General features: G+C 50.9%; 1 protein-coding gene across 1 annotated transcript in view; it reads right to left on the bottom strand.

Annotated features, from left to right (window-relative positions):
* The window catches only part of GRIK4 (glutamate ionotropic receptor kainate type subunit 4), a 210,056-nt gene that overhangs the window by 13,974 nt on the left and 171,439 nt on the right, over positions 1-24,643 (bottom strand). Inside the window, 4 exon segments of the mRNA XM_074850982.1 lie at positions 5,816-5,929; positions 14,560-14,763; positions 15,785-15,892; positions 24,134-24,238. Of these exon segments, the coding sequence (XP_074707083.1) occupies positions 5,816-5,929; positions 14,560-14,763; positions 15,785-15,892; positions 24,134-24,238 (531 nt within the window).

The following is a 24,643-nucleotide window of genomic DNA, read 5'->3' as shown; positions in this document are numbered from 1 at the left end:
GTCTTGGCAGTTCTTCTGAAGACTAAGTTGTTGCTAGAAAAGGCAATAGTTGTTAGGCAATAGTTGTTGCACAAAAATCCTCCTTTACTAAAAATATCCAGGATGCTGTGATATTCTGAGTTCCAGTCACCAGCTAGGACCGAAACATCTCATAAACCTACGGCAAACTCTGCCCCGCATGAAGTAAAGAACCAAAAGTAAAGTATCCTTAAGGACAAGATGGGATCCACATTAGCATTTTTAGAGAATCTGGCTTATTAAGCCTTTTAACAAATAGATGAGTTAAGCATCAGTGGTTCAGACCATCCTGCGTCCATTTTCAGATTAATTTCAAGTCACATCCTAGGCAAAGGTTCAGGTTCTCCTGGGTATAATTCCAGAGTCTCTCTTTAAGACAAGGTCTCTCTTCCGTACTGGGTTATCTTACTGCGCTTGGTATAAGCAGGCAAGGTACAAACAGTGAAAGATATTACGTTCTTCTTTTGACCTTTCCCTTTTTTTTATCAATTGCTGCTGTGTTCTGCTTTTCCTTATATTCTTCCCATAAGAGAGAGACAAACGACTTTTACAGCCAGCACCTGCACCCAAACCAAGGGCCTTCAGAGCCAAAGACACTACTGGAGACTACGCCCCCAGCATCTCGGAGGGACTCACATTTCCAGTCACATCCTTTGCTCACCTTGCTGGAGCTTCTCGCACTAGTTCAGAGAGGTGACACCATCTCACGAGTCTGCAGGCTCCAAGGTGCACTCCCTCTGCACCTCTCACCGATCCCATCCAGAGGATCATGGGCTGCTCGAGGCCAAAGGTAGGCACCACCAAAGCTCTTCTCTCTAGTGACTACACGGCTTTCCTGGATGCCCCACAGGCCCCTGGTTCCCTTCTTCATCTTGAGCTAAACTGACTCAGCTGCCTCTTTTCTTCCACAGGTGTTTACACACTCAAGAATGAAATGAGGCAATGGGAACCTGCAAGGTGTGAAGGGCACTGCCTGCCCTCGGCTGAGCAAACTGGAGCTTCTCGAGCAGAAGATTGGGGTGGTTTATCCCTCCCCGGCATCCCAGAGCTGGCAAGAAACTCCCAGGCACTGGCTGCGCCTTGGCTGAGGCTCCATCGTGAGATGCTCCTGTAACAAAGTTCCTTTCTGTAATTAAGGCCTTGATGTCTTCTCTATGTTTCTGGGGCAGTTTGTCAATAAATTACGCTCATTAAGGAAATTGCGTTGGAAGCTTTAAGTCTCAGGCTTGGCAAAGACTCTCTCCTGTGACTTTACAGTAGTAGTAGTTCTGGTTCTTTTCCGCTACAGTCATTTTCAGGCTGCTGCTACATATTCTTTTCATTCACAGTTGTGGATAAGAATAAAGATATTCTGTTCCCACGGAGGGCACAAACTCTCTCTTATCTGTCTGTTTTGAAGATGGGAATGACAATATCTGGAGTCTGTCAGATATTTTTAGCCGGTCCCAATACAGCTTTGCTAATTGGAAGAGCTATTTTTCCTGGAATAGAAATGTTCAAAATGTCCAATAATTGATGAAGGCCTCCTGCAAATTCTCAGATGGAGGCAGGAGAGATTCATTTACCCTCCTCAGTCGTTCTTGGAAGTCTTTGTTTTCAGCTGATACTGTGACAGAAGAGCCTGAACATGCAGGATGTCCGGGAAGAGGAGGAAGAGCAGAGCTATATGGCGTGGTCCTGGATTTCTCTGTGTTCAGGTCTGTAAGAGACCGTGTGACTCCCTGCCTGCCCTGCACACACACACACACGGAGTCTGAAGGGACCCCAGCGCTTGCCTGTTCTCTCTTGCAGAAACAGTCAGCCCCTACCTGTGTCATTTCTCGTAGATGTTTGTCCCTAAAAAAGGCAGGCAAGAGAACTCTCTTCTGTCTGTATGGCAGAAGGAAAGCAAGAAAACTCAGCCTGGAAAGGCAGAAACGCTGTTGCATGCTAGATATAACTGCAGCGCATTTGGTCTCACCAAAACAAAACGTGATTATTCTAGGATGACCACATCTAATCCAGATGCAGATCCAGATCCCTCCCTCTCCAGGGTCCTTTCTCTGGAGTCGATAAGCAAAAACCAAGCACAGGCTGCTGCGAATCCTGAGCCTAATGTGGCGTCACCAGATGGTCAACAACTGACAGACTGATGAGTACCATGGTCCTGGGCACGCCTGGGGCCAGCGGTTGCTCCCATTCCTGCTTCAGTGAAGCGGGAGGCTGGCTGGCAGAGCAGCACGGGTTGTCAGGAGGGGTGCTCAGCTCCTCAGCTCCGCTGCCTTGGCTGTCAAACCTCCTCTGGCTGGAATGAAGGAGCTATTCATTCGGTCCTTCTCATTTCGTGTCTTCTGCAGCAATCAAGTAGAAACACTTTAAGCCTCAGATCACTTGGCCTAAACTCAGCTATTCCAGTGTACTCACCAAATCTACATTTTCTCAGCTTAAGGTAGAGCACAGCAAGGACTTTCAGGGCTGATGAGCCAAAATCGTGTGCTAGCTAGTCCCTCATTCCCTGCTGTAGAGGCAGGTATGTGAGCAAAAGCATGTGTATGCTACAAATAAACCTGACTTTCAACATCCCTTTGTGCAGAAATGGCACTGGGCACCTGATTTCAGCCCTCTGCCAAGCAGAGCAACTGCTCAGGACTTGTCATCTATCTCCTGCCTTCCACAGGTCCCACCAGCTGGTCAGAATGGGAACATAATAAACAAAGCAAGCCTTTTCTCTTAGCAGCCTGCGAGTCAGGCAGCCTATTAGAGTCTCCATGTCTGAAATCCATACTTGATTATATCACAACAAGTGAAATTGAGAAAAATGACAACCCCATTTAAAGCTGCCATATTTGGTTATGTGCGATAAGAGACACACGCACCGTGGTGGATGGGTTGGCGGGGTGGGGAGAGATCACTTGCCACTGGAGGTACACGGAAATGAGAATAAAATGTCATCACGCTGGGAGGAGACCAGGGCGTGGAGGCAACTCCTCAGCAAGAGATTTATTTGTGATTATTTATTAGGCTACATCTGATCTGCACTGTGATTAACATACATCAGCTGTGATTTTTGACATTGCAGAGATGTTTGTTGGACTGAGGAAGAGAAGGGAGGGGAGGGGACAGGAGCAGATGGGGCTGTGGGGCTGCCTTCCACTGCTCTGCAAACCACATCCTTGAAGGAAAACCAGAGCAATTAGCTATCTTGCCTTTCCTTGTTGAATAAATATTTACCAGTTTAATAAGTTAATTGCCACACAGCGCTCAGACACCCTCCTCAAGCAAAGCAAGAAAGGTCTGGACAAAGAGGGGCCAAGTGCTGGAGAGGGAAGTGGGGGTCCAGGCTTCCCTGCTGGGGAGACCTCCCTGCTGGTGGGGAGGGCAGGAGCCCCAGCTGCCTCTGCCATCCTCCTCATGGCCTCCATGCAGCAAAGCCGGGCTTGCTGTGGGCGACCTGACCTGGGAGATGCCCTTGCAAGCCTGCCTGGGTCACTGGGCAGCTGCCCTACGCAAGGTCCTAATTGGTCCTTTGTTGGGCAGCGGAAGACCAAGTCCTGATGGACGGACTTTTTAAGACTGTGATTATGAATCCTGTTCAGTTTGGTAAATGCCTGAAGGGCAGGCTGGAACACGGCTGTGTTGCAGTACTCTGGTACCGGCACAAGCAGCAGATGGTCTCTGCCCTGAAGAACTTACACTCAAAGTAGATGTGTCAGACACATTTATAGCGAGCTCGCACAGAGGCAGCAGCAAATGCCTTGCACTTATTGAGCCAATCACATGCAAAGCCTGCACCGATATTCCTGTGTTTCCTCTGGAGGGAGCGACATCAGCCTCACGCTGTTCAGGGAATGATGCCTCGTTAAGGGACTTGCTGAAGGTTATGGCGTAAATCGGAGGCAGAGCACGCATGGCACTCAATCTCCAAACTTTAATGACGCATGCGAGAAAGCAAGAAACTCGATTATAATCCCAGCCAAGAGATGCTGGCAGAAACGCATCCTGGATCCACAGGGCAGCTGATGGTGCGAAAAAGTGTAGTGGGGAAGGGACAAGTACATTTGATTTCTGAGAGCTTGAAGAGTCTGACCCTTTTTGATCAGTTAAGTCATTGATCCCAATCTCTGCACGTACCAGAGGAAACAGAATTTTAACTAGCTTTTAATTACTTGTTTGTTCTTGGCAGGAGCCACTCAGCACAGAGAGATGCATGCGCAGGTTTGTTTATGTTCGTACCAAACGCTGCATCCTTAACAGCCTTCCGAACGGAGAGGGGGGCTGCGAGAGGCAGCTTTCATTCTTTTATGCTTTTGGCTGTTATTCTTGAGCTGATGGGAAACCAAGACTGTAATTCGCATCACACTCGGCACTGTACAGAGCACATTTCCAAAATGCAGATTGGGAATAATGACATCCTGTCGCGAGGGACCTGGCTCACCCCGGGGAACTGGGGGCTTTGCCTGGCCCATATGAGTGTAGCTGGGGAAAATCTGCCCTCTCCTGAGCTTCAGGAAGAAGCTAGAACAACAGAAAATGGGAACGCAAGAGAACCTATGAGAATTTAAGACAACAAGTGTCGTCTGAGCAAAGACATGACACAACACCATGTACACGCTTGCACACGTGAATCCCCTGGGCAGATTCACAGCTGCTCTGCTCCGAGCGGTGCTGAACAGCCACCATGCAATGCCTGCCCTGCCTTTCGGGGCTGCTGCTGCCGCCGGAGTTGCAGAAGATTATTGAATGCAGTGGAGCGAGAACCAGAGCTAGTTGCTAAACAACGGCGTGCCTCCCTTCTTGCTCCTCCCTGGCCGATGCAGAATGAAAGGGGTCTGGGAGCACCCGTGCAAGGCAGGGAGCACCCTAGGAGCAAGGAGCCTTCCTGGCGCTGCAGGGCCCACTGATCTTTAGGGTGAACAACTGAGAGGAGGCAAATGAGAAGGGCTGAGAGCAGAGAAACTAAGCCCACGCAGGGCAAGGAGTTAATTGCCCACGGCAAAGCTCAGCCTGCCACACTGCCTGCTCCGGGGCAGCGCCCTGGGCCACTCGAGGAGTGCCATTTTGCCCTTTTCCTCCCTGTGATTAAGAAAGCAGAAGACTGATCTGCGTGTAGAGCATTTACAGGAGGTCACAGCAAAGAAAGTGATCCCAGATATCTTCCTGGCCTGACCTTATTCTCAGATGTGAGAATGCAGCAAGGCTGCACACCGCAGAGGCTGGGAACACGGCTGAGATTAGGGCATTTGGGCCCCGACACCAACTTGGTGCAGCCGCAGGTGCCCTAGCTCAGCCTCCCAGGCGCTCTCCCCACCGTACGTGCAAAGAAACGGTGACTCCAAGCCAGATCTGCTGCAGTTGCAGAGCCACCCAGCCCTGCTGCTGAGCTGCTGCACCCGTCCAGCCCAGCCTGCCCTTAGCACACCTCACTGCAGTGGGCTCAAAGCCACGCTAAAGCCATCCCATGGCTTTCGCTGGGCCTGAGGCAGAACCAGAGAAGCTGAGATCTGCCCACGCTTCCCCTGGTAGCACCGATCCGGCAGGACTCTGCTCATGGCCCCCCACCATGCCAGGAAGCGTCGTGTGCCCAGGGAGGATGGGGAAGGGGAGTCAACAGGGCTGGGGGTTCGAACAAGAGGAACTGAATCCACCAAGCTGACACAAGGCAGAAAGACAGAGAAAAGAAGGAAATAAAGGTCGAGCATATTTGCGTTTAAATAAGAAACCAAAATATTTTTATGAGTCATTCAATTTTCTTCTATAACTAGGCACGTTTGCATGCAAATATGGAGGGACAAAACCAGTTATAAAATAAGTCTCTTACCATATGAACTCGGTAGAGAATGCTAATTCCCAAAGTCATGAACGGCTTAGAGAAATCAATCACCTTCTCCCGCTCCGCAGTAATTGTCAGCCCCGCCACGGCCAAATCGGCTTTCTGGAGAGAAAAGGACAGCAGAGAAGATCAGGACCCTGAGCCTGGGAAAGGTGCAGGGAAAGCAGCAGAGCCATGGGGCCACACACAGCACCCGCTCCCGGAGGAGGGATGTCCCATCTTTCTGTGACGGGGTGCATTTGCTGCAGGGCAAAGCCCAGGCTCCGTGGAAACCCTGGGAGTTTTGCTGGTGATGTGCAACTAGTTCAGACTGTGCTCCCGTTATCCTGCTCCCCGCTGGGTTTCACATAAGCCCTGCTCAAACACACACCAAAGTTTAACACACTCGTGTGCTCCAGACCATTCTTCCCATTGCAGATCAGTCTCCAAAAAAATTCAGAGGACTGGTATAAAAATTTCTAGATTGACTTGCAAAGCAAATGAGATTAGGGGGAAAAAATAAAAATAATTTCTTCCAATGGTAATACTCTTGTAATATAGATAAGGGATTTGAATTTTAAATATTATTTTTATTACTATAGCTCTTTTAATGCTTGTAATTGCTTTCTGTAAAAATGAAACCTCCTCCATTCCCTTACACATTTGTTCATCTGCGTTGCAAGATGATGATTATGCCAGTAGAAAAAGAGAAGGGGCAGAAAAGAAAAACTATTTGTACTTGTTGTCCCTAAGTTTTATAAGGTCTGTGCAGAAGCCAAGGCACCACCAGGCCCGAAGACCCAGTAAAATATGGAGTTTATCTTCCTGTATCCGTGCACTAGTTGAATGCACCACATTTGTGGGTGCATCACTCTTACCATGCTCTCTGAGCCTGCTACTCTTGCATCATTTGCCTTAAGAGAAAGGGGACTAATCACCTCCTGGCAGAGCTTTGCCGAGGGGTCTTTCCCCCCGCTCTGCCCCCAGCAGACGTGCCCACTTAAAGGCAGGCAGGCAGGAAGGGCCAGTGGAAGGCTGGAGCTGCAAGAGGGAAGGGCAGCACTGCTGGAGCCCGCAGGACAGAGGAAAGGGAATAGCAAGGCAAGGGGATCTGCAAGACAGCCCAGGAAGGGGGGTCACGGAGAAGGTGATATTTCACAGTCCATGCAGGACTGCTTTATTGGACAAGCCCAGTACCAGATTTTTTAAATGTTTCCAAGCAGCTATTACAGATTTCTAGGACGTTCAGGCTGGAATGAATTATAAGCCAGAGAGAATTTCTGCCTAGCCAGACATTTACCCACAGGGTCTTTAAAAGGCACCAATAATCACAACATGGTGTGTGAGCAGTGGAACCCTGTGTAAACACCAGCAGATTACTAAGAGGGGATCAGTTCATCTGTGGAACATGGCATGGGAGGAATTTTTATCCACAAGAAAAGCCAAAAGCTTCCTAAACCTCTCTTGTCTATACTTAAAAGGGTTTGCAGGTACTATTGTCCTTGGGGAGAGCTCTCCCAGCAAAGCCCCTCTAACAACGGATTTCTTCTCCCAGTTCTCCAAACTGAATATAATTCTACCAGCGAAGTTGTAGACTAAATAGATGGTAAATATGCTTCATCAAAGGTGTTTCAGGGAAAAGCTCTAAGGACATTTCCATTCCCACCCAGGGGCCAATACAAAGGCACTGCTGAGAGGGGTGGTGCAGTCCCCAGGTTTACCCAGCCAAGTCACCACCCCTCGCCTGCCCCCACCTTCTCAGGGGTGGGACCTGGGTGCCATCAGGGAACTTTGTGCACTCCGGTTATTCCCCCAACTATCGTCCTTTGGGACCCTTCCAGATCATGTAGGCTGCAACATCTTGAAAACTGCTCTTTCCTATGCAAAGTATAATGCAAATCCATCCCCCTCCCTTTACCTGAGGAGCAGAAACTTGGCACAGCAGAGCTGCCTTCCCCGGACACACAGGTTTTGTGCCCAGGTCCCTCCTCTTGTCTCCGGAGGGTCCAACCATTCCGTCAGAGTTGATTTCCTTCCCCCCATTCCCTCCCTGGTCAACTTTTGGCCTTTCAGGAGTTTTGCCTGCATCCGAGCTGCCGTAGCTCACATCCTGCTCCGGCCTGTGCCCATGCACATCTGCGTTCTCCTGTGTCAGAGCTCCCTGCAGCAGAGACTCGGCTCCTCGTGGCTTTAGCAGGGGCTGTGCTCTGCCAAAGACTCTCCCTCTCTCTCTCTGCAGGCTCCCAAGTCATGCAAGTGAAGAGCTAGTTTCTGACAGCAATAAACTTTGATCTGGGAATGGCATGCAATATATTCTCCGCCTGAATATCATCCATTTCATGCTTCCGACTTTGCTTCCTGATGTTCACAAAACTTCTTGTGATTCACTGAGGTCAGCGTATCTTAGTTACAGAGGAGCTCTGCAAACCTGAGCACTCTCCAGCCCTCCCCCCCCCGAACACGGGTAGGAGTTGGCATTTTATAGGCTAAACAACGCACTGGGGAAGAAATGGATTTTGGTTTGCGCTTCTGCACTCTGTCTGCAGCTGGGCCCTGAGGAAAGGGAAAACAGGAGGCAGAGGATGGGGGAAAGAGGGGGCAAACACTGCTTGATTTTCATCCTTCCAGCACAGTTGCAGCTATAAATGTCAGCGTGAAATAGGCTTAGAAAAAGACCGAGAGCATTTTGGGAGTAGAGACAGACACTTTTTTTAACAAAACACTGCTTAAACAAGGCCAAACTCTTGTTAGGCGAGAGGAAGCCCAGGTGGGCTGGTGTCTGAGATAAAAGCATGAGCTGCCACCACCATACCTGGCATTAACCGTAGGATCTGCCTGCATTAGCAGACAGGCTCATGCTGCCACTGGAAAGGATGTTAAACACGGGGGCTGAGCCGGGCTCCTGAAGAGGAACAACAATTAAGCAGCCTTAAGAAGCAAATTGCAGGGACTGCCAGTCCGGAGGAGGCGGCCGCCTCCTCGCTGCAGATGCTGACAAGGCTCATCTCGGCGCTAATGGTGATGAATGGGGCCTGACGTCAGCCCGGGCGAGAGGATCCCGCCAAAGCCTCCCACGGTGTGGGGTACCGGCCAGGACACCGGCCCTGCTCCGATCCACAACCTCCTGCAAAGCTACTGAAACAAAACACAGCGAGAAAGTCCAAGTGGTGTAAGGCTTTGGGCTGTCTCTGTGTCAAACACAGGGAAGATGAGCCTGAAGGACAGCTCTGGGAGCACGAGGCTGGGATTTCCTCCAGCAGCAGCAGTCCCTGACTCGAAGAACACCTTGGATGCTACATCCCCTGGGTGCACATGAGAGCACTGTCTCACCAGCACTGCCCACAGAGCAGTGACAGCATGGCCAAGGCCAGGGAAAGCTATTTCTCACCCTGCCCCCACGCTTAGAGGGTCTTCTAGAAAGCTGAAATCAGTGTTCAACCTTCAGGACCCACCTGACCGCCAGCCCTTACCCCACTGCAGACCCGTCAGCATTAGCACTGCTGCTGCAGATGCCTGTCCCGCTGGAAACCTGTCCAGGTGTGGTACTGAGCACGCGGCTGGAGGCGACCCCACTTTGCCCAGGGCTTGGACTGGGTGATCTCCAGAGCTATTTGGTGCACCTCTGCAAACCAAGCAGCAGCCACTGCATGGCAGTTTGGGTGCAGCCTGCTCACTCGGGCTGTGGCTCCCACACCACCGCAGCAATGACAGAGCAGTCTCCCTGCATCTCCAGATCTGTCCTACGGCACCACAGGTACATCTCAGCCGCTGGATCAATGTACTGATTGCTTCTGCTCCAGCTGCCCATCTGATCTGACAGGAGCTATTTTGGGTTGTGCAGCTCCTCCTGATGGAGTGAGTGGCAGCCAGGTTGTGCGCTTGGATGCATATTCTTGCATTTAAAAGCAGGGCCAGATGAGGGTCACTCAAAACCAGTTTTGGGGGTTTTTTTAAGGACATGCATGAATTCTGCCATATGAAAAGTGACAGCCTGAAAACCCTGGAGGCTGCAGCCCTCCATTTAAGCCACAGTCAGGGATGGGATGACCAGCAATCAGTGCAGATGTTAGCCCCAAGTCTGCCTTCACCCATCTTCATCTGGACTACCTCTAGGGGTGGGAAGAAGAAGTCTGTGCCAGGTGTTCATCATGCCCATGGCAGAAGCCAGTTCAGGTGAAGCACCAGGAACAGGGACCCTAAGCCTGCAGGGAACAGCAGCAAGACCTAAGCAGCTCACACCACACCCACCATCTTGTGTGTGATTTTGGCAAAATCAGCAGCGTGATGCAAACCCCTCTGCCCATACCTTTGCTGTGTTTGCTCAACAACTCACGCCTCCTCACTTCCCCACTCCCCCCTACTTCCCACCCTCTCGAGCCCCCCCATGTCACATTTGCCAGTGCAATCGCATGCAAACAGACTCCCCCTCTATCCCTTCACCCACGCACAGCTTTTCTCACTGAACACCAACACCCACTGCTGAGTGGAGAGTGGGACTCTGCCAATTTTGAAATATCTTCCCCCTCCTTTCCTCTTCCTGCCATTCCCCATCTTTGGAGCAGTTGAAGGGAGAGGGCCTCTGATTGTAAAGCAGCACCTGGCCATCAGCAAGGAAGCTGTAAAAACCATCACCCCAAAGCTTTAAGGTTCTTTCGGTTCTTAGTGTTGCTGCTCTTGAGGCCAGACCCTTACATGAGACAGAGATCGTCATTGCCCTCACTTTAAAAAGAGCTTTGATCACCACTGATCACAGCCAGATTCAAACGACTGACACAGACGCCAAAGGTCTAGCGTTATTCCACAATATCTCACTCCCCAACCGATCCTGAGGAGAAGGAGAGAGCAGGAGCTTGCTGTCCCCAGTCACCCCCTCCTCACTCCATGCACCCTAAAGCACCTTCTACAGCAGCACCAGCCTCGCCCAAAGACGCCTGCCCTGGAAACACTCACAGATCTGCTGTGTTACCATCACCAAATGGGATATGTTATTTCAACAATGCTGAAGGAAGCCTGGGTAGCTGACACAGGCTGCACAAAACACACAGCCAATCTGCACGAAGTGTGCTCCTGCCAGGGCTGCTTTGTCCTCCCCGTCCCCTGCACCCTGCCGCAGGTGAGCGGGACATGTCCTCTGCGGAGGGGACCCTCCCCTAGCGCTGGTACCCAGCCAGATCCCAGCTGCATCAGAGGGAGGTTTCTGGGAAGTCTTTTAGCAAAACTGCAGCATCGGATTCCTGCCAAAGCAGCTTCCTGGCAAAACCAAACCACACCATCTCCTGTTAGCTCAGCTCTATTCTCCTGGGGCATTCCCGAGATGGGTAAATTCAGAAACTGTTGCTGAGGGATCTCTCAGGCACAAGCCCATCTCCTCAGGGAGGAGCAAGGGAGCTGAGCGCCAATGGCTTGCTGTGAGCCGATGTACAGGCACTGAGCACAGCCGCCACGGCACTACGCTACCAAGGCAGCAAATGCAGGCGTGGAGGAACAGGGAGAAGGCTGTCACGTTGCTGTGAAAATACATTCGTTGGCTTGTATAGACTAGCGAATTCCTTTCAGCTCAAGGATGTGCTGGGGAGAGAGAGAATGGGAAGACCAAACAACCATCAGGGACTCTGAGCCAGAGACTATACTGTAGCGGGAAGGAGCAAGACGTAATTCTTCCAGCCCTATTGTCCCCTAAGGCTCTGATGCCAAAAAATAAGAGATGGGAAGATTTGCTGTTCCCACTTGGTTGCTTGTTACGGATAGCACACGTGTACGGTGTCAGCTGAACTGCTGGAGACTGCAGTTGTTGGTGCCAGAGCCAGCCAGGCTAATAGGGGAAATCTGCCCCGGCTGGAGCGCGGCTTTACTCCCCTGCTCACTCAAGGAACGAGCAGGGTGTTCAGCCTCCCTGCCCCGTACGCACAGAGGGACCAATTAGCTCAGCGTTTTCTGAGTTTGTGACATCTTTGACTAAAGAATGGGCTCGAGTCCTTCCAAGCGATTTCTCCCAAGCCAAATCTCCATCGGCTGATCACAAAGTGTACGGGTTTCCTGCTCTGATGACGAGTCAGAACTGCTGACCTAGACACAAGCATCTCTGCAGCTCTCCCACTAATCTCCCAAGCCATCCTGGTCCCCCTCTTCCTTAGCTCTTGATTAGTTTTGTGAGCAGGTCCATAAATATGTACTGGTGAATTCGGGTCAACAAATTTATGTTTATATAGCATCCTTCTCAATCATATCATAGTGCACAATTAGCTGTAATAGAATTTTCAGCACTTAAGGATAAATCAATAGCTGGTTAATTTAGAAGCAATACAATGAAACACTTTTCCCACATAGCCTATAGTTGCTGAGGAGATGCAGTACCACAGGCGGATTACAGAGGGAAAAAAAAAAAACAAACCTGGAAAGGTATTGCATGGAGCTGGATAATTTTCTGACCTTCTGGTCCTGCACACTAACTGCACATGAGTCCAACCTTGCTTTCTGACAGCTGATCAGGGTCAAGGAGGAATCACTTTCCTACAATAACACAGCACTGCACAAAGAGACAGGTGCAGAGCTTTTATTTCATGTAGGATTGGGGAAGTTTGTGTCCCAACTGATGCCCCTCTCTGTGCTAAAGGCTGCATGGAGAAAAGTGCCCAAGGGATAAATCCACTGAAAGAGGAATGTGTGCGTCCAACATAGGATCTGCTGGCTCTTCTGCTTCAAGAGGTCCTGAAGTGGGATAAGGGATGAACAAGGGGCCGGAACTGAGGACAAAGCCCCTTGGGGACTGTCTGTCAAGGAAGGAGAGGAACCCCTTGGGTGGTGAAATGACCTCCAAAAGCAATGTCCCAAGCAGCCCTGAATAAACACAACAGCAGGCACACGGGCAGCTCTGCCCTGGCTGACCTGATCCAAAGTGCCAGTCCCTGGGACTGATCAAAAACTCGCTGAAACCATTATAAAGACTCTAAAGGGCCTGGGAAGAACAAAGCAGAGAAAGCTTTTTCTCTTCTCCATTTTTTGATTTAGCCTCATACAGGCTTTGCCAGCTCTGCCCTGCTGAAGCAGAAGTAAAAATCCTCCTAAATAAGGCTCAAGCTGCAGAAGAAACAAATGGTTTCTATGTGAAGATGAAGTTAAAACACTTACCACTAAAGAAAAACAACCCTCCAGAAGCTCCCATTTAATGGAGAGGAACTGCCAAGGTTAGTAGGCCAAAAATTTGATGGCTGTTGCCTTCCTTTGTTTGCACAGATCACATGCTGCTCTCTGCACCTTCCTTCTTGCCTCCCAAAAGAAATGTTGCAGAACTGTAATTGTGTGTGTGTGTGTGTGTGTATATATATACACAGAGAGAGACATGTATAAAAACTATGCCAATAGCCCAGAGCATTTGCAAACAACCCTACAGAAGGCTCTTTATAAGAAGCAGACGGAGGTGGGATCTCAGCTGGCATCAAGATCGATCGCTCCGCTGGTGAGGGGTGAGCCAGGAGCCAGGGCGTTGGTTCAGGAGGGATCTCCAGCCCATACCGTGCCCTGTCCCTGACCCTCAGCAAGTCTTTTAGACCTGGAGTTGTCCCTGACTTTAGACACTCAGTTGACACTCCTAAGGTAGGATGAGCATCAACCAGAGCCCCTCCGCCCTCTGGGGATGAAGCAGACAGATGCTGGTGGGCATCTTCTAGAGATGCTCGCTTGTCTCCCGCAGCCAGGAGGAAAGCTGCTGCAGGAGCCCCAGACCGCTGCCCGGAGCCACAGGGGACAGATTCGGGCCCTCGTTCCTCTGCTTTACAGAAGGATGCACCACTGCTGTGAGGATAATGATGGGGTGGCTCAGGGGCTCCACTCACACGGTAGTGTGGATTATCATAAATACACCTCACTGCAGATTTGCCACCAGCTGAGAAACTGTCACTGGGTTCTCGCAGACACTTCAGTAATAACAAGGCAGGGTAGAAATCGGTGAGCGAGGAAGTACTGGTTTAAATAACATCAATCTTAATGTTAGCTTTGGCTAAGCCTATTTTACTAAGGATCTCAGAGCATTTCATGAACTGTGTTTAAGCTTCATGATCCCTGGGGAAGGACTACCTTTAGCTGCGGAGGAAAACAAAGAGCAGGGAGGGAGGTACAGGCTGACTGAGCACACATGTGCGTGGAATTGTTGTCAAACCCAGCAAACGCATTCAGCTTTCAGTCTAGCTGCCGTGCAGCGATACCGCAAAGCAGAGCTGTGAAAAGATCTCAGTCCACACGCTTCAAGCTAACAAAAAATAGTCTTCTCCAAAAACAATACTCTAAGTTGAGGAGTTGAAATGAATCTGCCAAAACTTTTCTGGGTAGAAATGCGATTCGTACGCGCTTCCCTCCCAAACAGTGTGTTTTTGTAAGTTTTCTTCAGCTTCTACCAACCCCTGCATACTTTCCTGTTTCAAGTTTTCATTAATTTTTCCACTGGGAAAAAAGAATAATCCATTCTGTATCGAGCTCTTACAGAGGGACCCTGGAGTCCAGGCCTCCCTTCCAAAGCAAGCACCCCTGAGAGCACCCAGGGGCCCTGACTCCCGCTCCGACTACTTCGCACGCCATCACAAACAAATATATTTGCCACTGGGAGAACACATTAAACGGAGATCCTCTGGTCAAAGTCTCACAAATGGACTAAAAGCCCCATCCATCCTTATCATCCTGGAGCACTTAATAAAGCATCAGGGCTTTTCATTGTCAAGTCCCACTAGAGCACAGTTAAAAAGAGCAGCTAACTCACTTACCCGAGCAATCAGCTCCCCGACCATCCCTGTCCACGTGCCGTTTGCCTCGGGGACTCCATACACACCATCCCCAACGAGGTGGATCTTATAGTTGAACCGCAGGATCTCTGCCAGCTCCTTCAGCATGTCCACGCAGAAACCCTCGTACCGGTCGTTGCCTTCCAGTTCCTGATGGTTCCACTTCAGCATTAAGTAAGGGTTTTCCTGCATTGAAACTGGGCAGCTGTCATTCCCATCTTAGCCGAGGCGTCCCACCAGCACGGCGCACAGAGGGCAGGGGGCTCCCTGGCAGCGCCAGCACGGCAGAAGTTCATGTAAGGGGCTCCCAGGCCAACCTCCCATCCTGATATATCCCTCTCGACCAGGGTATAAGAGATACGGAAAGCTGGTTTGATCGCTTGGGAAGCCAGGTGGTGTAAAGCTAGCAGAGCTGTATCTACACTGCTATTCCCCAGCCCCTGCTGTGCCAGGGATGTGCTGGAGGTGCAGCAGATTCATGCCAGTTTAGGACATGACGCATGTCATCATGTTTAGGGGTCTGTTTCCAACTGGCATATGCCAGAGCAGCCCAGTGACTGCTCTGAGTTATGGCAGGACATACAGATCCCAGCCTCCCTTGGCATATAACCGCTTCTCCAGTTTGTCCCCCTTTTCAGCAAACTTTGTGGGACATGAGGAAACAGTGCCCAGAGTTCTTCAGGATTTTAAGTGTCTTTAAGGAAGGAGTAGAGGCACTGGAAAAAAGATCATGGGACAGGCAACACCCGGAAGGGGAATTTGTTGAATAAGGACAGTGGTGCCTCTAGATGTGAAGTCTTGGTTCATAAAAGTTGTACCCATCTTGGCCAATTTCAGTAATTTTATGGGTAGAAGGGACAACTGTCCCTTCCAACTTACCAGCTGCACACAAAACAGGAACATCATTCAGAGATGAATGTAAAATGGCAACTTATCCCCATCCCAGCCCTCTCCCCAGCTGCTTCTGAACTCATCAAATATCATTTCCATACGAAACATCAACTTGAGTTTAATTACACTGTCATGAATTGTCCTCAGTGCTGTAATTAGAGATTTGATCGTCTGTTCTTTATGAAATCAGTGTGCAATGCTGCATGCTGGGGGCTGAGGGGGGTGGGAAAAGGGAATATTATTGTAGCTGATTGACACCCCTAAGCGTTGGGCTGGTGAAGAGCTAATGGGAACTGTAGGTGACCCCCTCACTTACCAGGATGGTGGTGACAATGAGTGTGGTGTTGAACAGACTGTCTGATATGTTGGAGGAGAAGATCCTGTTGTCCATGCTGAGTCCTTCAGAAACGTGCCAGTGGCCGATCTGCAGAGATAAACAGCACAATAAGGGAATTTACGGGGCAAATTACTGTATGCACCCACCATATGGCTCCAGTGACTGACAACCATCAAGCTGGCCCTGGAAGAGGTGTTTATGAATGCTCCATTACCTTTACAACGCACCCCCACAACAGGCCGGCAGAGAGATTAACCTGCTGGTGCACGGCTCCGGCACAGCCCTGCCTGCACGACAACGTCAAAAACCTGTCCTTGCTCACGGCGGGCGCTGCCTTCCCTCGCATCCTCCCTGCGGCCACAGCAAAGCCCCGCACCAGGAGAAAGCCGTGCGGTGGGCAGCTACCTGGGGCTTGCAGCAGCCAAGCAGCCCTTCTGCCTTGTCCCCAGATGCCACCAAGATGGGTCCATCTTACCCAGCATCCCCAACCAACAAGCTCGTGTGGCTGGGACCGTCTGCCATCCCTCACGCTGAGGCATGGCAGCTAGGTCACGGCCGCAGGATGAAGACTCGGTCATCGCTCTCAACCTGGTGCATTTTGGCTGACCACTTCACCTCCTCAGTTCTCTGGAGGTCAGCTCCTAAAGGGGACAGGGGACAGAGGCGCTTCACGGGAGGCTGCCGGGGTTTGGCTCGGCTGTGCCATCCCCCAGTGAGACCCAACCACCAGCACGCACTGTGGGGTCAGCGCTACGCCTAGGCTTGATGTCGCTGAGCTCTTCACACGGGTGCCGTGTGTTACAGACACTACTTGGAAGAACTTCAGGAAGTGCTGAAGTCTCATGGTTTCACAGTGAAAACCTGGAAATGGGGAGGTGAGGTTCCTGCCTTCAACTCCTATCCTGCCTTATGCTGTCTCTGTAACTATGAGCAAAAGTTTCACCTGCCTGAAAGCAAGCAAAACCTCCTGCTGTCCTCCTGCGAGCGTCACTGTCATTGTATAGGCACTGTGAGCTCCTCGAGGAAAATGCCACCTCACAGGGAGTATGACAGCATCACAACTTCCGTGGCAATCCTGGAGCAGCAGTGCTGACGTGGGGCAGATGCCTTCCAGCCCTGACCAGCAGCTCCACCTTGGTGCCAGGTGGTGAAACGAAGCCACGTTCTCAGCGGTGCCGCACCGTGACTCATCCCCTCTATCTGCTATAACGGATGCCAACTACTATGATTAAGTACCTCCAAACCCCTTTGATTCAGGCTCATCCCACCCAACAGCTCCATGGACAGCCTAATTCACCCATCCAAGCATCAGTGTCGCTGCAGCAAACCTAATTCCCACCACCGGTGGTGGGGAGGACAGTCTCCCAGCGCTTGGGAGGACGTCGTGACTCAGCTGTGACGCAACACAACCAGCCGCTGCCTTCAGCCAGGGGGAGGAATATTCAACAAAACCTAATTTTAACTTGAAGAGCCTAATCTCCCTCCCTCAGAGCTCTGGGCAGGGAGATCAGCACCTCCAGCAGCTCTTTCAGAGCATGCAAATTAGGCTATCTCTCTCTTATGCTCCCTAAAAGAGCTTCTGTTTTTTCTCATGGACAGATGGGGGGCTGAGGGAGGCCAGCTCCCTCTGAGACCCCTTCTCTCTCCTCTTTCTCCTGCAAAGCCTCTCTGCCCTGTCAGGTCCCAGCCCTCTGCATGCTGGATTGCTGGCCACAGCTTAAGTCCTCTGACACCACTGAAGCGAGCTGCTGCAGGTGACCCCAACATGCAGGGGTGTCTTCACGGCTCCTCCGTAGCCATGGTGCCAGTGCAAATCCATTCCCGGTTCCCTCTCGCTGGCACGAGCCGTCTCAGGCGCTGCCGGTCTGAGGCAGGTTATCCTTTTGCTGTGCCACGGTTGTCAGGGTGGTAGGAACAAATTGATTTCTCTTCCGTCAAAGAGTAATCTTATTATGTTCAAAGAGGTGGGTGGAAGGCGACACAGAGCTACGGGCCAGGCGGGTGCACCGCCATGGAAATGAATGGGAGGCACGCTGATTTACACCGCCCCAGGATTGACTCCATGCACTCAGTCACTTTTCTTGGCAGTGCTTTGCCACTGGCATGACTGATGGCTCGAGGACTTCAGAGTCACTTCCCAGCTCGTGCATCCGAGCCAAACGCAACCTGAAACTGCAGCCATGCTGCTACGCAGTCAGCAGACTGAATCGCTCCGAACGCCGAAGAAAGGGCCAAGTCCTTTCTCCTCCTGGCTGTCGGTGCAAATCTGGCCCAAGCGACTGACAAGGCATTACAAAAGTGGCTGTCTGTGAGGAGCTCCACATCCAGTCCCCTCATCTCTAGGCCCAAGGAGCAGGGGGAAGTGCAAACAGGACCGCTGACACTCAACAGCTCTGCAGAAGGAAGGCAGGCAGGGAAAGCAAACGTGCATGTCTGCTCTCCTCCCCGGCTGGAGTCGAGGCACCGGGATGCAGCAGCACAGGCAGAGCCAGCTGAGTCCCTGGGGGGGGCTTGTTTACTCTGCAGATAACACAACAGAGATTATTCCTCCGAGCTGTCAGCCCAGCCCCTTCGCCAACATTAATAACACTGCTAAAAGCACCTGTCATGGCAAGGACCTCTGAATGTGTTGGAAGCATTAACCCTCGGAGGCCCCCACCAACAGGAGAGGCACTGGAGGGTTATTGGCCTCACCTGACGGATGGGGAGATGGAGGCACAGTGACGGAGTCTCCGAGCAGGCTGGAAGCAGATCTTGGGCATCCTGTTCTCTTGACTGCTTGTTCCAGCTTAACTACCATCATGCTCGGAGCATCACGATGACACTCTAGTGCAGGACTCATCTCTGGGAGCAGCCCCAGATTGGGAGATTTACCATGTACTTCATGGACAGGGAGTCCTTGAAGCGCAGCTTTAACCAGCCTGCGCAGGGTCTGCATCGGTGCGGCGGGATGGATTTATCCCGGCTCTATTCCCCATCTCTGCACAAAGGTGCTTGCCTCTTGCTGTGATTGCTAAACAACAGACCCTCTGCAGCAATTGCCTCTCTGAGCGAGTGATCAGTCATAAACATTGCCTAATTTTTTTTCTCCCAGATTTCACAAGCAGAGATTAGTGACAGATTAACTTTAATTTTAACAGCCCTCACTGTTCTCAAATTTGTCCCTCCCCTGCTGGCATACTGAGACTAATTGACTGCCTCCTCCTCTGACAGCGCAGTGGGTTTGACCTTGCTTTTAACACAGCACCAAAGCCAAACACCTCCCATGTGCTGGGATACTTCCACCCCATCCCGGCTGGTTTCAGCTCACCACTGTCCCCCTTGCAGTATGATAAAGCCACTAATTGACTCCTCATGCTGTTCATTCTTTCTGAAGTGTAATGTGTCAGAAGCTGTCTGGGACTGTCAGATCTCTCCCTCTCTTGCAAGATGGATGTCAAGGTGATTTTAATCATCTCTATCTACATATAAAGAGCCTCTGAAAAACAGGAAACATTCATCTGCAAAATGTGGTAGAAAACAATCAAATGCTCTACACAGACATGGATAAGACGAACCTGTTGTTAAGGCTCTGGACTAGGACTTAAGAGTTTCTAGGACTCGGGATTTTTTAGTAACAGATATGATTGGTCTGTATAAATACACCAGGTGGAGGAGGTCTATAGCAAAGAGGTAGAACAGCTTTTGAAGCTAAAATGATAGCGTTGGCACAAAAATAAATAGATATAAACCAGCCAGAAATAAACAGGCTGAAAATTAGAAGAGGGTTTCTAAGATCAGCAGAGCCAAAGTGATGGCATACCTCTCCCAGAAGAGCAGTGAGGACAACACAACCACCTGGTTGCAGACTGGAGCTCGATACCTTTGTGAGAGGGATTATATGACCTGGTGACAGGTAACACCCCGTGGCCTGGATGAAGAAAGCTCCCTCTGTGTCCCCAGGCTGTGTGGTCGCACTGCAGACCCCCGCGGCGTCCTCGCTGCCCTTCCCGGTGCCTCCCCGTGCTCAGCCCTCTGCCTCTGCTCTATGGAGAGCCAACCCCGCTCCGCCCAACGCCTGCAAGCACCTCGGGGCAGGAGGTCTGTGTGTTGTATGTCCGTGTTACATGCAGGGAGCAAACACACCGCTTCAGTGCAAACCAGCCCCAAGAGCCTCGAGCCTGCAATAAGCAAGGGAGTGCTGTTGCTTGTGACACTGCTCCATCCCCACAGGCACGCAAGGTCCCTCAAATTAGCTGCTCTGCAAAAGGCGTTATTTGGATCAGTGACACTTATAGATTTCTCATCTCCGTAGTAAATCCTGATGCAAGTGGGACATTCCCAGCTCGCTCCTCCGGTCCTTCAGCTCCTCTGTTCAGACACGTTAACGATGCCTGGGCTTTCAAGCTCTTTGTGGTGTGAGATGACAAAATACCGCTGAAGCTAATGATTTTAATGAAGTCTTCAACCCAGTGCCCCGCAGGCCTGAATGGCAGCTGGTGGCAGGGAGCGATGACATAGCAAGACCCCTCTATAAGCTTCAGAGGCACCACAGGTACTTACCACCCCCAGTCCCCAACTAAAAATTAAGTTTAAGTCAGCTCTGAATAGAGGTGTCTTAAAACAGGCAGGGGACCGCCACGGCAACGCTGGATACCTTCTGGGCTCTGATTAGCAAGCACTGTCCTACAGCTTGCATTCGTCACCTCCCCTTCCTCTGTGTCCCCCCGAAAAGGAGGGAGTGCAAAATGCTATTATCTCTCATCATGTGCGTGTTTGGAGAGCCTTGCTGGCCCTAATGGGAAAGACGCTGTGCCAGGAGGAGATACAATTAAGTAGGTACTTGATACATGGCGCCTTCATTGGCCCAGAGGGGAGGGAATTTGGGGGTGTCTGGGGTGGGAAAAGGGAATAAAACAAACAAATGAAGGTAATCCCTCAGAGGACGCTGCACAGGTCGGCCACAGGGCTGGCACTCCTGAAGGACACTACTGCAGGACTGATGCCAGCAAGGCAAGTGGGCAAAAGCTTCCTCCACAGAAGTTAGCACGAGACAGAGAGAGCGCCAGCTATTAAAACCTGTACAACCACGAGACACGCACACAACCCACCCCTGAGGCCACGCAGCAACCCCTGCGATCCCCTTCCTCCGCAGACGTCCCTTCAGATGACGTGACTGACACCTGGCACAGCTCAGGCAGGACCTGATGGTGGCACACACCGAGTTCGCCAGGTCCTGGGGGGCAAAAGACATCCAGCTCTTGGCAGGATCTGTCCCTGAACTCTTGCTGAGGGTAACAGCTAAAGAGGAACAAGTCCCGTCGAGACTGATTAGCCACTTCTAAGTTAAAAAGGTTTGATGTGGCAGGGATTGCGGAGGGTCTCAGAGCTATCAGCTGGTAACTCATCTGTAGCTCATCAACGCACCAATTAGACACCCCCATCACTTCCACTGCTCTGTCTCAGGACACCAGCAGAGCCTTTAGCTAAACTGCAACTAATCGGCCACACCTAGGACTGGGCGAGAGCACAGGGTCACCGGCAGAGCTGGGAACAACGTGCCCGTGGCAGGGCTCCAGCCCCGACAGCAGCTTCCCCTGCCTCTCCTCTGCACGCCTGCCTTCCCCGGGGCCGTATAAATCACAGCCCCTCTTCATTCCCTTCTCCTGTTAAGCTGCCAAACTCCAGCTCTTGGTTTACTGCAAATCACTACGCTGAAACCAGAGGGGTGTGCTGCAATGTTTTTTAAAGGGGCAAAGAAAGGGGAAAAATAAAAAGATGACATTTACAAACTCAGTCCTTGTCAGATCTATGGATCACCAACACATTAATGAGTCTGTGCTTTATCGCACATCCTATGAACAGAGAGCAGCTCTCATATGGCTGGGGAAAAATTCCCACAAGTTAAGCTAAATCAGGAAAAGACACGTTTGGTGTGTTACATAAATGTATTAAAAATTGGATGTCAAAAAGCCCTGCCTCTCCTTGCCCAAAAGCAACAGCAAGTTAGAAACTCTAAGTGCCTCTAATTTGTTTGCTGACTGGATCAGCTTCAAAATTCGGTGGATTCTCTATGAAAGCTGATGAGCTGGAAGTCCCAACGGCTTTGATAGATGGAAGGAGAGCGAGGGCGAGAGAGAAAGAGAGAGAAGGAGAGAGAGAAATGGTCAGAGAGGGTGAGCTTGATTAAAACTAAGGAGGGAATAGAAGGGTTTCAAACAAGAGCCTGAGCAAATCAGTTAATATAACCCCTGGGAACAAGATTGTCTCCAGGATGTAGATGTCTGTTCCTTACCCCGTCCCCTCGCAGTGGGTTTAATTAAATGATTTCTAATGATTTATTTAGTAATTTTTACTACAAGAAGCTGGGCTGGCGAGAAGAAAATAACCATCTATTGAATAGCAGAGTGGCCTTTGGCTTCCCTTTGCAGTGACCAGAGGGGAGGGCAGGACCAGGCAGGACCCTGCCCAGGTTTCACAGCTCTGTCCCGGGATGCCCCTCCCAGCCAGGAACATCACTACAAACTCTTGCAGCCTGTGAAGGGCCCTAACACCCCTCCGGGCATTGCTGTAGCTCAGGCAAGACCCCTGAGAGGGGGCTGCAGAAAGGCTGCCTCAGGCATACGGAGCAGTTTTATGAAGACTAATTCCTCCCTGGTGGGTCTCTGACAGGAGAGGGCTCGAAGCCACCACAGGCTCTCACACCGAGGGACTGCCCCGTCCTTCTAGCACCTTGTTACTGAGCCTGGAAGTGACTGGAAGTGATTTCTCACCACTGCGCTCTGATGGGAAACTTGAAAAGCTTAGTCCCAGTGCAGCTTTCTCGGGTACCTCTGAAACACGAAGCTGCTTATTCACCGAGCTGTTGCAACAGGTCAAAAAAAGGTTTTCTCCTGTCAAACTGGGTTCGTGGAGGAGAAGAGCTGAGACTTTTGTTTCAGGGCACATTAGGCTGCAGTCAGAGCTCTCTGTGGAGCTCTGGGAGAAGCACTGCTCCAAGAGGACCTGTGTGTTTAATGTGAACTCCTTGCCACATTTAAACACATCAAAAACATAGCTGTCACAGCGAGGTTTATAGCATTTGCTGCCTTTGCTCCAGCTGAATGCATGCTCTTATTAATGCAGATGGGCTTAGATCTGTCACTTTTGCTCAGAGTATGATGGGTTTGGGAAATGATTAAAAGGGCATTGGTGCTATGAGAGATCTTACTGTGGGGAAAATGCCATCCTGATCCCCCGCTCGCTCAGCTAAAGGTAGCATCAAAGCTGAGCTGTCATATGACAGGTAAGAACTGGCAGGCAACATCCTTGCCAAGGCTAAAATTCACTGCTGCCAGACCAGGGGAGATTTCCTAATGCCAAAATGCTCTGTCGGTGTGGGGCAAGATACAACAGCTTTTGTTCCCTGCCAGTGCCTAGGAGAGGTGGCAATCTCTGAGAAAAGGGCAGGTGTGGAGCTGTCAGCAGGGAAATAAGACAGATGAAAACCCTTTTTCTGGGTCTTCCTTTTTGTTCCTGAATGAGGTCTGGATTCAGCAGTAAAACCCTAATTCCTTGGGCTCGTGTCACGTAATCTTACCAGTTTGACATCTGTGGCCCCACACGGTTATCCTTAACCTTAGCTGAAGCCAGAAAATATCCCTTGGACAGAAAGAGGGTAACAAGCAGAAAAAGGACAAATGCTGGGAGGAATCTACAAGCACTGAGACAAAAAGCAAATGAGAGTCTGAGCTAAACAAACCCATTACAGACGAACGTGCACCATAACCCGAGAGGTAAATTACCTTGTGCTCCCTCCTGCACACCACGCTGGGGTGCTCCTGACACAGGATTGCCCCCTTCGCTTTCCCTCCCAGAAGCAGCTGTTGGGAGAGGTTCATAGTACCCTTTTTTGCCCATTTCGTGGGAAATTCTCCCATTTTTCCCCATCCAAATAATTTTGAGTACATGTGTCTCCACAAGCTTCGGAACAAAAGTGTCTCGAGCGTGAGCTTGTATCTGGCACACACTTTATGCCCTGAATTATCTCCTGCATAGGGGGGTTACTGTGACAGGACAGATATTGGCTCTAACATCACCACCTCAGGGGCCTGACACGTTAAGACAAATCTAAATTATCTCGAGACACGTTCTTGATGAAGTGAAACACGGTGTGTTTGCCAACCCAGGCCCGGCGAGAGCTGCTGTGACATCCGCGCCGTGCTGTTGCTTGTTGAACACCTAATCTTGCAAAGGGGGGTGTCTGCAGCCCCCCTCAGCCCCCGCAGCAGCAGCCTGAGCCAAGCCCTTGCCAGGCTACACACAGACCGTCCCCGGGCACCGTCCCCAGGGCAGCGTGGCTGCTCGTACCTGCCGGAAGCCACTGCGCGTGTGCTGCAGGATCTTCAGGGCGTAGTTGGATCGCTGGCCTTTGCTGTTGAATTCGATGTGGCCGGTGAGACCTTCCAATTCTACCTGTCCAAGAGAGAATGAGTTACAGCGCCCATCGAGGTGGCTGACCCCACCACCCGCAGCAGAGCCGGGGGTGACGGCCGCTCGCCCCACACACCAGCCATCCACCCTCCCGGCAGGTACAGCGATGCAATCCTCGTGTCTCAATCCTAATTACAGAATCACAGAATCGTCTAGGTTGGAAAAGACCTTGAAGATCATCCAGTCCAACCATCAACCCAGCACTGACAGTTCCCAACTACACCATATCCCTCAGCGCTATGTCAACCCGACTCTTAAATACCTCCAGGGATGGGGACTCCACCACCTCCCTGGGAAAATTGCTTTTGGAGTCTGGCTAGGCTAGCAGAGAGATGTGGAGGGGAGCAGGAGAATCAACAACGTGAGGTGCAGGGCTCCCCAAATTTC

Source organism: Strix uralensis, chromosome 26 (genome assembly GCF_047716275.1).
Source record: "Strix uralensis isolate ZFMK-TIS-50842 chromosome 26, bStrUra1, whole genome shotgun sequence".
Taxonomy (NCBI): Eukaryota; Metazoa; Chordata; class Aves; order Strigiformes; family Strigidae; genus Strix; species Strix uralensis.
This window is presented reverse-complemented; position numbering and strand designations above follow the sequence as displayed.